The sequence below is a fragment of the Diceros bicornis genome, chromosome 5 (genome assembly GCF_020826845.1).
Source record: "Diceros bicornis minor isolate mBicDic1 chromosome 5, mDicBic1.mat.cur, whole genome shotgun sequence".
Taxonomy (NCBI): domain Eukaryota; kingdom Metazoa; phylum Chordata; class Mammalia; order Perissodactyla; family Rhinocerotidae; genus Diceros; species Diceros bicornis.
Genome location: NC_080744.1, coordinates 62,158,271 through 62,172,664, shown reverse-complemented (window position 1 = coordinate 62,172,664; position 14,394 = coordinate 62,158,271). Strand labels below are relative to the sequence as shown.

The 14,394-nt window shown below is 39.9% G+C and overlaps 1 protein-coding gene across 1 annotated transcript; it reads right to left on the bottom strand.

The window, feature by feature from the left end:
• Positions 1-498: 498 nt before the first annotated feature.
• Positions 499-13,990, bottom strand: FEM1B (fem-1 homolog B). The gene is made up of 2 exons (XM_058541937.1): positions 13,094-13,990; positions 499-4,622 (listed from the first exon to the last, which is right to left on the bottom strand). The coding sequence occupies exons 1-2, from the start codon at positions 13,339-13,341 to the stop codon at positions 2,987-2,989; spliced, it is 1,884 nt and encodes a 627-aa protein (XP_058397920.1). The 5' UTR covers positions 13,342-13,990; the 3' UTR covers positions 499-2,986.
• Between the last annotated feature and the right edge of the window lie 404 nt (positions 13,991-14,394).

Genomic DNA, 14,394 nt, shown 5'->3' with positions numbered 1-14,394 from the left:
AACCAGGTTGTGTCAGCGTTCCTATGTCAAAAATTTGCCTCTTTATCAAGTGAGGGGATGGATTTGCTGCCTGTTCCTTGAGTTAAATAGTTACCTAACCTCAAGAGTTCAATTTTACCAACTCTATTAAAGGCATAAGACCCACTCAAGTTTCACATGGTTTGCCCAGGCATTCATCCACCTGGGCCTCTACTCTGGTTCAACCAAATTTACACGACAATTACTGAGCAAGACAAAGAAGTTTTGAATAAATTTGTAATGTTATCAAGGAAAACTTACAATCCAAAGCATAATCCTACCAATAATAAATATAAAATGACAAAAGTGGCTGGAAATGGAGAATGCCTAGAGTTCTCAGAGCTGAGATACAGAACTATCACCTTTCATACCTATTTATTTTCCTTGGGGGGAAAAAAAAACTTAAGCTTGGGAAGGGTTTGGCTAAACATATTTTAAAATAATTCTACCAAAAACAAATTAAAAAAACAGGCATATAGATCACTGGTTTCAAAAATGGTTTTATACAGGTGTTTCACAATACATATTTGGATTTGTTTTACAAAACAGAATGAGATCCTTAGCAATATAGTGCACAATGTACTACTATACTACAGCAAAAAAAAAAAAAAAAACTCGGTTACCATTAGCAGAGTTCATAGTTTATTCCACTGTCTTCAAATTCTTTCTCCAGCTCTGTCAGCATTTCAATCAGCAGTATTAAGGTCTCCAGCACTCATCTCCCCTTCTCAAAAACACTGAGTGTCATTAAATTTTGATGTCTGAATATGTACATATAATCATTATCCTCATAAGTAATATCTAAAACAGTGCTGGTCCTGGGTAGCCAAAGGGATGAAATGGTTTTTAAAACATGCAACAATATCTGATATTTTAAGTTTTGGTGTTTAAAAATCATAAACATTAATAATGGAAATGACTGAATCCCAAGTACCAAAGCCATTTCTCAGACTATCAAATAAGCAGGCCTTGAAGTCTGAAAAATACAAGTTTGATCTGAGCCATGGAAAAGGCGTGATTCACTCACCTTGAGGACGTGGATTTTCTCTTTCTGGCCCTGAGCTGCCAAGGGCAAGGTACAGTATTTCCTTGATTCACACCAGGAGGATCAAGGCCAGTAATTTTCAAATTAGGGCGCCTTCAAATACCTCCCTTCAAACCATCCTAAAAACGTTCCTTCTAAAAATCTCAGGTTAGGAAAACAGAAATATAATACCATGGCAGAATTTACCATCAAAACATTCCTAACTGAAGCAAGAAGACAACCAGAGTATAATAACTACGGTAGCTGTAAAAGTATCTTGCATTCCTGGGGGTGGGGGGAGTTTATAAAGCTCCTCCTTCCATTCCCTCCCATAGTTCCCATAGTTCATTTTGTGGGGCATCTCTGTTTTATTTAAGGCCCTAGGTGCTGATTTTGGCTTGGTCATTATGTTTTATACTGATCCAACTGCAACCTTTCTCTTAGACTTCACAAAGCAATATCCATACATAAAATGTTAACTGAAACCTTAGAAGTTTTTTTTTTTTTTTTTAGTTTATACCTGATGTTGCTACATCATTATAGTGCTTTTCATTAAAGAACAAAAAGCTGCAGGTCTTCACTGACAGTACCATGCACGATGAGGAGCTAAGGCATTCATTTGGCACTAGAGAGAAAAATACAGATTATAGCTAATTTTACTTTATCATTTTTAACATCGACAGAAATAGGTATGTATCCTTTACTTAAATTTCTGTGATGCTTAAAAGATAATCACAGAATACTCTTTTAGTAGGACAGTTAAAATGTTGCCATTAAAACAAAACAAAAACATAAGGACCTCTGTACAGCCTGTCGGAATAAATGACATTTCGAAGTTGAAAAATTTGCAGCTCTCAGAAATACCTTTCAAACTGGCATTGCGAATTATTTTCATCATCAAAAACATTTAATTTCCTATACCACACTAGTGATTTTTCTACTTCTTATCACAAGCTAAGTAAAGAAAGTGAAAAATATCCTGGCTTCTTTTCATCTGTCACAAAAACCTTATTAGGGAGGCACAAATAATGCCCTCTGGAAAAGCAGTTACCAAATTTTAAAAAATAACACACAGGAGGAAAGAGAGAAGAGGACAAAAATAGAATGTGTAACTATATTGTGACAATTTGTTTCCACAGCATTCATAATTTTCACAAGTCTGTAAGCTGACTCAAATGCAGACTGCTGCAATTTCAATAAATTACATTAAAACAGACTTCAAAGAATTTTAGAATTCAAGCCTAAAAGCAAATAGTCCATCAATATTCTCTGAAAAGTTGCTTTGAGATTATTACTACTTTGTACATACCACCCAGCATAATGCAACAATTTCAATGGATTTAACTTTATAAATTTGTATTAGTAAATTAGCACATTTTTCAGATTAATCTGTAGCTATATTTTTTAAATTCTCCTGATGTTATAATGTATCGTATCACTCCACATAAAGAACAGAAGAGTGAAAACTAGCAGTTTGGCATGTGCAGAACACCCTGGTATCCCATTACTTTCAATGCTCCTTTTCAGTTGTTTTTCTTCATGAAATTCTCAAAACTGCTGCAAGGATAATACACTGACACAGGCTTAACAGAAATACTTTTGTAGGCAGTTTTTTAAAACATTGTTAACCCAAATCATAGATGTCCCTGTTACATAAACAAAATATTTTACATTCATTCCTTTAAAAAAAAGAAAGGAAAATAGTTAAGTGACCAATATCCAAACACCTTAGATTATACTTACACCTAAACAATGTGGCTTTGTTTAGTGTATCTGAAATCAATTACCATCTGAAGCAAGAAGACCAGATACAGAACCAAGGATGGGTAGGGAGGAAGGGTAGCGGAAAGAAAAGTAGAATTTATGAACACATAATTCTATTGTCTGTGATTAAAGTCCTTTACTTTTTAGCACCACATTAAACGATTTTACATATCCAGTCACTTAATGAAATCCGACAAACTCTTCAAGAGTTCTGGGGATCTGGTCTTGGTAGTTAATGTCATTAGCCCGAACTGCTCGGGCAGCCAGGCACTTGAGACTCATCTTCATTTGAGTTTTAAGTAGTATTTCAGATACCCCAGTTGTACTTTTGTCTAGTGGAGTCTTATTCTGTTTATTTGTCATGTCAGTGTGAGCGCCAGCTTCAACTAGGCTAATGATGATAGAGTGCAAGGTCAAAAAATCACTGATGGGCCTGTTATACTGAACGATAATATGAAGGGCGCTGTTCCCCTCATTGTCCACAGCATTCACCTCAGCACCACAGTCCAGCAGGAGCTTTGTGACAAGCGCGTTGGGAAAGCTGCACACGTCATTGGTGTGGAAATCATCAACTGGAGTATTCGAGTTGACAGCTAGATGCAGCAAGGTGAAACCTTCGCGAGTTCTGGGATCAAGGTGAATCAGGTTGTAGATCTGCTTGTTAATTTTGCACTGATCTTCTTCACTGCACTGTGTTTTGGTGGAGATGCACACTAAATACAAAAAGGTATAGAGATTACATTCATAATTGTCCATAGCATTGTGGACATCCGCATCTGGAATATTTTTTACTCTGTTCATACTTTGTTCTATTTCCAAAACACTGCATCTCAAAACACATTCTATGTCTGGGGCCTTCACAGTTTCATTCAAATGTATCATCTGTGAGAAAACTTGAGCAAATCGAAGAAGATCCTTGTGGGTATTCCTGTTACCCTTCTGTCTGAGGTGCAGGGCGTGAAGCCACAACTTGATACACTGTTCAAATTCCATGTTATCCGCATATACAGCTCCCCTGTAAATGATAGGATGGGAAACATCGATATTATCAGCACCTAAAATCCGTTCCCGAACTATAAGGCCTTCCATATGAAGAGCATCTCTGTCTTGCCGAATGGATTCCAATTCCTGAGGATTTCTACATTCAGTTCTATTCCCATAAGCATGGATTGGCGGGAGCACCTCTTTCTCAAGAATGTTATCACCATCCTGAAACCTCTCCAACATGGCTAAATATAAATAGTGGTATGTCTTCATGATGTCATAGTTCTCACGGTCATTTGCGAAGGAGGCACCCAAGAGTTCCAAGGCTTCAATTCGACTTCTTCGGTCACAATCAGCGTGAGAGAGCAGCAGTTCCACGACATCAGCTTTACAGCTTTCGGCAGCTACTTTTAATGGCGTCATTCCATGGCCGTTCACTACGATAGCAGCACGCCATTTTATCAGCTCTTTCACAATATCTATGTGCCCAGCTTCAGCTGCAAAGTGCAATGCTGTGGCTCCACAATGTGCTTTAGCATTGGGATCAGCACGTTGTTCTAAAAGGTATCTGACCACATCAGTGTGTCCCTTATATGCTGCAATCATTAGGCAGGTGTTATCATACTTGTTGGCAATGCTGATGTTGGCATTATTTTCAACCAAGTATTTCACAATGTCCAGTCTGCCATCAAAGCATGCTGCCCGCAGAGGGGTCGAGTTAGTTACTGTGGTATGGTTCACGTTGGCTCCATGACTGACTAGAAGTTTAACAACTTCAAAATGTCCTGCTCCTGCTGCACACCAAAGAGCGGTGGCACCATCAATGACATACCTATTCATGAAAAGAACACAGTTAGAAAACGGAGGCCACATGCCATAACGTAAGTTTAAAGAACGCATTCATCTGCCCTAACCAAAACCTCAATCTACAGAACATTAATAAAACATTAGTTTTGGTGAAAATAAAATCAGGTAATTTAAGTAAAGCACTTTGCCTAGTATTTATACCTAGCATAAGCTCAATAAATGTTAGCTATTACTGTTATTACTAATGTATATAAACCTAGAAAAAAAAAAAGAATCACCAACTTTCTACTAGCAAAAGTAAATAAATTTCAGAAAACACACAGGAAATGTATGGAGGTTTGTAACTTCTTTACCACCAAGCTGATGCACTGGATGTTAAGCGCACAGCATGTTCCTCCTTAGTATCCCCCAAGTACCACAGTTTCTTTCAATATTGTCAGTAAGAAAGCAGTCACCCCAATCGTTACATTGAAATTGTGTTAGAAACTGCTTTAGGAAGAAAAGTATTTAAGCAGATAATTTTTCCCTAAGATTATCTAAGCTGATCAAATATTATACTTACTCTACTATGGCAATGAGAATGAAAAAATTACTGCTCCATACAACAATATGGATGGCTCACATAAACATGATGCTCAGCAAAAGAAGTCCACCAAACACAGTACCTATTGTATTATTACATTTACATAGCCATCTGTAGTGTCAGATGTCAGGATACTGGTTACCTCAGGTGGGAGGTAATGAATGGGAGGAAGCACAAAGGGGACTTTATTAAACAAATATGTTCACTTCATGAAACTTTTATACACTTGTAAGTAGTGCGTTTTTCTCTATATGTTATACTCCTATTAAAAAGTTTTAAAAATATATATGTATACGTATGTATGTATATTGCGTATCTATGTGTGCCCCTCAATTAAACTACTGGAGAAAAACACTAACAGCAGGAAACAATTAGTACTTTCCAAAAGCCAAGTAGGCATCCTCCCTGTCCCCCAGTCACTAACTGGACTTTGTGCCTTCATAGTCATCACCACTTACCGACTGAATGTCTGATACGTGCTAGGTTCACTAACACAAAATTAGACTTGCTAGGAGGCCAATCTTTCCCACCTTTCCACTTCCAATTTCCCTCCATTTCCCAACTTTTTATCCTATTACTGACCATCAGACCTAAAAAGTACATTTTTTGCTGGAGATACTTAGATCTACTGTGCTAGAACGACTAAAATAAGTATACTTGGAAGTGTTAAGGAAAAAGGTCAATCAAAAGCAATATTCACTAGAGCAATTATGTATATATACCACAAATCTCACTGGTGAGCTTCTCACTCTACAACCTTATGTTATAACACAGGTCGGATTATATCTCCCATGAAGTGAAAGAGTACAACCCCTCTGGAATAATATAAATATCAGAGGTTAACCCCAATTAACAACACCATCCATCATTTCCACTGTAAATAAAAGACCCACTTCATAATAATTCAAGCAATTATTTCTTCAGTTTCAGATAATGACACAAAATGTTTATAAGCAAAAACCTTCTCAGTAAGTTACCTATGGGGTTACCTACAGGGGAGGGTGTAGAATCGACTGGGAAGAGGCTTAAAGCTACTAGAAATGTCCTACATCTTGATCTGAATGTGGCTACATGGATGGATATTTAGGAAAAAACTCATCAAACTGCACACTTAAGATGTGTGCATTTTACTGTATGGAAGATATACCTCAAAAAAAATTAAAAGCCTTCTGAAGTTTCTTCTTAAAATATTAATTTTTAAAATGCCATTTAATTGTTAACTGATTTCTTAAATTAAAGAATGAATCAAGAAAATAAGACATTACATCAATGATATGTTCTGGTGGTTCCCAATTATGCCTGTTGCAAACAACTCAGCTTAATTAAAATTCACTTATTACATTTTTATTGTGATTATTACACAAAGTTCAAAAACCTTTTCTTTCACTGTCAAAAAAAAAATGTATCGCAACATTAGAAAATATCAATATCTAGTAATAAATCTAATGAAAAATGTACAAGATCTCTACATTGAAAACTACAAAACATTACTGAGGTAAATTAAAGAACATCTAAATAAATGGAGAAATATTCCATGTTCATAGTTAGAAAGTGTTAAGATATTTATTCTCCCCCTAAATGATCTACATATTCGATGCAATCCAAGTCAAAACCCCAGCAGGTGTGTGTGCACACACACACGCACACACAAGCACTCGCATGCATCCCCACATGTGTAGAAACTGACAAGTCAATTCTAAAACGTATATAAAGACGCAAAGGAACTAGACCAACCAAGATAACCCTGAAAGAAAAAAAAAGTTGGAGACAAACTACAGTAATTAAGATAGTGTGTCACTGACACAAGGATAAACAAACATATCAATAGCACAAAATAAACTCTAGAAATAGATTCACACATACGGAGTCACTTGATTTATGACAAAAGCTCCAGTGAAACTCAGGTAGAAAGTAGGATCTTTTTAATAAATGGTGCTGAAGCAATTAGATATCTGTATGGGAAAAAATTAACCTTAACTCTTACCTCACACTATGCACAAAAATTAGAGAAGCAGCATACCTATAATATGAAAAGAAAAACAATAAAAGTTTCCAAAAAAAAGACTATCTCCATCATGACCTTGCAGTTGATGACGATTTCTTAAACAAAATGCAAAAAAAAAGCACTAACTATAAAAGAAAAAAAATTGATTTATTAGACTTCATTAAAATTAAGAACTTCTATTCATCAAAAGACATTGTGAAGAAAGTGAACAAGCAATCCACTCACTAGAAGACATTTGCAACAGATGTATTTGACAAATCAATAAGAAAAAGGAAAACAACCCAATTAAAAAGTAGGTGAAAAGACTGAACAAGTATATTTCACAAAAGAAGATATTCAAATGACCAATAAATATATGAAAAGATGTTCAAGATAATTACTCACTAAGGAAATGCAAATTAAAACCAGGAGTTACCAATATTCACCCACCAGAATAGCTAAAATCAGTAAGACTGACATAAGTGTTGGCAGGATGTGGTGCAACTCAAATTCTCGCTGCTGGTAGAAATTGCTGGTAGGGATGTAATTTGGTTCAACTCCTTTGGGAAAACTGTTTGGTAATAACTATGAAAGTTAAACGTACACCAACCCTATAACCCAGCAATTCCACTCCATGGTATCCACCAAAGAGAAATGAATGCAAATATCTACCAGAAGACATGTATAAAAATGTTCATAGCAGCTTTACTCATAATAGTCAAATAGTAGAAACAACTAAAATATCCATCAACAGGATAAACTGCCATATATTCATACAATGGAATACTACAAAGCATTAAAAAAAAAAAAAAAGAATAAACTACTGACACATGCAACTACATGGGTGAATCTCAAAGAAACTGTTAAGCAAAAAACGCAGGACAGAAAAGAGTGTACTATATAATTCCATTTATAGGAAGTTCAAGTAAAGGCAAAACTAATCCATGGTAATAGAAGTCAGAATAATCACTACTTCTGGGAGGAGAAAAGAGGGGAATTGACTGAGAAAGGGCACAAGGAAAACTTTTAGAGTGATAAAAATGTTCTGCATGTTGATCTAGAAGGTGATAACATGAATGTAAACATATTAAAATTTTATCACATTGTACACGTAAGATTTATACACCTTACTAGATGTATACCTTAACTAAAAATAGGTATAATTAAAAACAAAAACGAGGCACAAATCAATTTAAAGAAAAACAGCTTAAATGAACACTAATAGCTAAAAAGTACTTTCCATGTGCCAAGCACTATATTAAGTGCTTAATATGCAATACATCTCACTTACTTCTCACAATAACCTCCTCCCAATAACCCAATGAGGTAGATGCTATTATTATGCCCATTTTACAGATATATAACTAAAAGGTTTACATGAGATTACAAATACAAAAGTACTTTGGAAATTATAAAATGTATCACATGTAATGAAACATAGTACATGCCATTGTTCAAACATTTGTTTCAATTTTAAAAGCATTTTTTCAAACTGATTATTAATAAAATCTATCAAAAAAGTAATACATAGTTACATTCGTACATAGTTACAATGTTTCCTTGCACTCTAAAAATATAAAATTATTATATGCCAGGAACATGAACCTAAACTATCTAAAACTCAAGAAATGTTACATTAAAACAGGCATTCACATACATTATCTGTAACTCTCGCAATAATCGTACAAGACAAATATGACTCCCATTTTAAAGATGAGAGATAAAAAGTGATTAAAATATTTTTCTGACCTCAAATTTCCCAGAATTAATGATGTAAGAGTAAAAATTAAATTACAAGTATATACTTCACTGGGTTTTTATAATAGTTTAATACTTTTCCTGGTATAACCTAATAATTTCCAATTTTCCATATAGTCATATGACAGGAGTCTCAAAAAAGTTTCAATTATCTATTTTTACTAAGGCAATCAAAATTTTTAAAATAGTTTATGACAAAAAAATTCACTGTAGAATGTATTATAAAATGACGAGTCCTTCAGAGACATTAGCCTTAGTGAATTTTGAATTTCTACATCTAAACAAAAATATTAAACAGATTAAAGGGAATTATAATCCTAACATCTATGACACTCCTTTGTATATAAAATTCAGCTAAAATTATAATCGTATACTGCCTCAAAACAAAATACCAAACACCTTTATAACAGAAAATTATAATAAAATTAATCCAATATTTATTTAGTGCCATGGGAGAAGCACTATAAAACAACGATCCTTCTAGAATCAGTCCAAAATTACAATGCTATATTATATATTTCATCTTAAAAACCAAGAACCTATAATCTGATATTCACCTCTTTAAACAAACATTTCACAATAAAAGATAACATTTCTGATCATAAAATTAAGCTCATCTATTTCCTGGTTCAATTTGAAATAAAAATGTCTGGTTCAAGCATTTGAAATGGAAATTAAAGTTCATTAAATATAAATAATCAGCACTTTATATTAACCAAAGTCCTTAAAATCATTTATTAGATCAAATGTTGTTCCTTGAAATACATACTGGCAATGACTTTCTAAATGAAGTCAAAGGATGATGTGCCCCTCAGGCCTTTCCTCTACCTGGACATTGATTAACACTATTAGTACCAGCACTGACTTCCAAAGTAAGAACACTCAACAAAAAGCCTCATAATTCCCAGAGGTCCTGCTCTCCTTCCCATCCATGTCAGCAAACCTCTGCTAGGACAGGGGTTCCCCACAAACTCGCACAGAGCAGTCAGGCCCTCAGAACTCAGGCCAGCACAATACTCCACGGAAACATGACACCTCCCCCTTTGTTCTCTTCCATTTCTATCACATTCTCAACAGCGTCCCCTTCTCCAACTAAAGGTTCTTCTTTCATTCCCAATGATGTAACTTTTCTCCTTGTCTACTCATCTATGTCAATTTTGGTCTTCACGTATTAAGCTATAAGAAAAATAATCTCAAATGTTACTACTAAAAGTATGAACAAGGACTCAAATACCAGCATGGAATTTAATCTAGGTGGGTGGGCCCTTCCCCTTTGAGGCTCTATTATGAATGCACTTTAGTTTCCTAAGGTATTATAGAAGTTTTCAGACAAAATAGACTGTTTTTTAAAACCTTTAATGTTATTTATTTTAATGCCTCTCTCTCTCTCACACACACACATACACAAAATGTGCCATATGAAACTCATAATTATACAGATACTGTTGCTTAGGATGAAGCTAAGAAGTGAGACTTTTTAAAAAAATATGTCAGGAAAATAACAGGATAGGTGATGAACAATTTGGCAAAAAATTGTGAAAATGGTACACATGTGACTAAAAATTCGGAAATGAATCTACTTCAGCACACACAGAGAACCTGTTAGGCCCCACCTGGCCATGGGTCTCAAGTGCCAATGCTAAAGGGGGCCTGGCTAAGTACTCTCAAAAGCCAGCCCCCCCCCACCCCCCACCCCCCGCCCCCCGCCCGGGGCTGAGTGAGCTTCAGACTGTTAACACCTCACTCAGGCTAACATTTTCACAGCGTCTGGAACGAGTGCAAAGTGAAATCACGACATTTGCAAATAACACTCTCTTTATCTAGTTCTGAAATGCCAAAATGACTGGGATAAACTGCAAAATAACCTCACCGAGTGGTATGAGTGAACTTCAATTCTTCTCCTTTGTTAATCGGTAAGCTCCTCAAAAGGAGAAACCTTTTATTTTTTCGGTATCCTCCACAGAATGAGACACAGGGCTAGGCCTATAGTAAGCACTTAATAAAATAAATACTAAACTACTTTTTCACAGCAGCTAATAAACTCATAATTATAATAATCCATAAACAAATAAGATAGATTCAGGAGGGCTCAGACGAAACCACAGACGATAGAAACGTCTGCAATTGCAGTCTTACCAGTTTGACTCTTCATATTTTACACAACGATCATCAAAATTTGGCCTCCAGCCCTCTCCAGTTCCCACAGTCTCTTTCTTAATTTCCCCAGCTTGGATCCCTTCCTCCAACCGCACTGAAACACTTGTCCCTGCAGGTTCACCATGCTGGTGCCCCTCTTCTTCACTTCCTTTAAGACCCAGCTCAAACAGCACCTCACCTGTGAAGCCTTCGGATTCCCCAGGGAAAACTGAGCACTTCCTCTGGCAGCACTGCCTGAATAGGCCAAAAGATTTCTATAACCCTAAATGGCATGGCATCTGCAATTACTCATTTGTATCTATATCTCTGTCTCCCCCACTAGACTGTCTTCCTCCACAGTGGAACAGTATGTTATTCATCTCTGCATACGCGATCCTACCACAGAGCCTGGCACACAGCAGGAGTTCAATAAACATTTGCTTACTGAACCCCTTAATTTCACTGGCCAGTTCAGAATACTGGGCAAGGTAAACCACTATACAGGCTCAATGCTACAGGTCTAGTCATTTCAGGTTCTTTTAATTGCCACCTCAAAACACCTTTCTCTTTGATGGTTAAGAAAGATAGCAATAAGCAAAGCCTTTCCAAACGCTTTAGAAAACTATTTTTCCGCACCACTATTCTCCCCTCATCCACATAGGCCTCAGCAAGCTCCTCAGCAGCAATGTTCCCAGAAGGTGTTACTGCAGAGATTCATATCACGTGCCTACACCACTGGAATGGTGCTGGAAGTTCAGGGGTCATTCTGCTTCACTCCTCTTCTAGGTATAGCAAAGGCTGTGGGAAGGCAGGGAGTTACAGAAAGGACACAGAAGCCAGCAAGTTTTGGAAAGCAAACATGAATCAGGTTGCCATCTTTGGTCAACACGAAAAAGACCATCTCCTTAATGTCTAGAGAGGTGGTACCACAGATTAACCACCACCTGTGGGCTATCATTTCATTAAAACATAGTACTCTAAAATATTTTCCCCTCATCTAAAACTGAAGAAAAGGCTTTTATCATTTAAACCTAAAATAAAGAATCAACCAAAATTCAACAATGCCCTAGTCATGGTCAAGAAGAAGTGGTTTTCTAATCACGTTTTAACCAAGCAGTTCTCAATCACCAAAACTAAACATACATATCTTTATGCTTGGACCATATCTACCTCAAACGAAGAGGATGCTAGAATAGCTTATGTACTGGCACAAGTAACAAAAACAAATGCAATCAATGAAGTTTGTAATCTGTAAAACACTTTCTAATCATCCAGTACAGAAAAGAGGGTAAGGTCAATCTGACAATTCTGTGTTCAACACTGGATCATACCCAAAACTATGTACAATTAAACCCAAACGGCAAATTTTAACTATCACAATATGAATTTTTTAACTCCTCACCTCGAACAACAGTAAATTATCAAGCTTCCCCACAACATCACAGGATAACATGTAATTTAACAATGGCATCCTCTCCTACACCAGGTCCAGGGCCATTTTTGCAGCTAACACATCGCCGCCGCGCAATGGGAGAGTCAGAATCATGTCCTGGGATGTCTGGCTGCCTGACAATCCCTCAAGAGGCTGGAGCTGCTGCTGGTTCTAGGGGCTTAACTTAACATTGATGGGGTAAAAACTGGGTGACCAGATAACTCATCAAACACAGGTCTTCAGTGTTAATTGCTGACCTCGTTAATTTCTGATTTCGGTTACAACCCCAGGACTGATCAAGACAAAACCTGGAAAGGCAGCCACCTCCCCCATACCCCATCTAACAGAGAATAACACCTATTAGATAGGAGGGCAGCGGGTGTGGCTATTTACCTACAGAGGGAATAAGCGGTAGGGCCGATGAGGATGAGCAGTCAAGCATGGGAGGGAGCATCAGCCCTGGAAGAGCAAGTGGGCATTAACGGGGCAGGAGGAGGTACCAGAAGGATGAAATGGTACCTCCGTGAAGAGAATGAGGGCGAGGAGGACCCGCGAAGTGGCGGGTCCCCGCGCTGGAGGGGGCTGGAGCTGAGCAGTACCTACCCGTCGAAGCGGACGGTGCCCGTCTGCTGAGTCTGCACCCGGTAGTGTTCCAACAGCAGGCGCACCACCTTGGCGTGCCCGTTGCGGGCTGCGATGATGAGCGGCGTGGAGCGCTGCCCTCCCTGCTGGCTGACATAGCCCAGCAGGTAGCGGATGTCGCTTTCAGACCGGTTGAGGAGCAAGGCGGCCAGAGTCAACACCTTGCCCTCGCTGGCCGCCTTGTACACATAGCCGGCCAGGCCCTCCATGGCCGCCGCCAACTCCAGCACCCGTTTGGTCGCCACCGCTGCTGCTGCCTTGCGCCCCCGGAGGCCGCGCTCGCCAGCGCTTCCAACCTGGGCCCTCACAGCCCATTCAACAGGGCGCCGCCGCCGCGCCCAGGCAGCAGCGCGGCCGGGGACGGCGGGGACGCGGAGGTGGCCGAGGGCTGCCGGGGGCACGTCCGCGACCCAGCCCAGGCAGGCCGGAGGGCGGTCAGGGCCGCCCCCAGGGCCACAGGCGCCGGCCCCGGGCCGAAGGGATCTCCATGGCGGCCGCCGTCCGGGCCTCGGCCGGACCCCTCCTTCCTGCGGCTGCGACAGGCGCGCGCCCGAGCTACGGGTCGCCGGCGAGGTCCCAAGAGGGCCGCGCGCGCCCCGGATGGCGGATGATGCGCGCGTCTCACCGGTCCCGGCCCGCCCGGCCTAAAGCCTGAAACTGCCTCCGCCTCCGCCTCCGCCTCCGTCTTCGCTAGCTGGAGAAAACCCACAGGCCCGTGCCCGCCGGAGCTGAGAAGCGCCAGACGCTATCGACGGCTTCGGAGCTCCACGTCTGGGGGCCCCCGGAGCGATGCGGAACGCTCCCGCGGCAGCAGCGCCCGAACTCGGGGCAGGGAAGAAGGCGAATCTCCGCAGACAGGGCCCGGAGGGGGAGGGTGCGAGCGGGAGGGACGGTTAAGTGGGGCGTCTCCTTCAAAGCCGACCGGCCGGCAACGAGGCCTTGGTGAAGGAAGGTTCTGCTGCGCGAAGTTGGCCCATCCCCGCTTTGGGCCTGAAAAGTCCTCATTGCCCTTGACGCCTGGAGCCTCGTGCCCGCCCCCGCACGGCCCTGGGGGGTCCCTAGGCAGGGACCGGGACAGAGTGAGGGCGCTGAACCGATACTACTGATGGGCCAAGGGGCCCGCCCCATTTTGCCACAGATAGTGCGGGGCCCTTCCGCGCCTGACTGGGGGCCTAGGGAGGGGGTGCGCGCACCCGGCAGGGCCCATTTTAGGAAAAGGGCGGCGTCTCGGAGACCCTGAAACGGGAGGACTTGAGGACCGG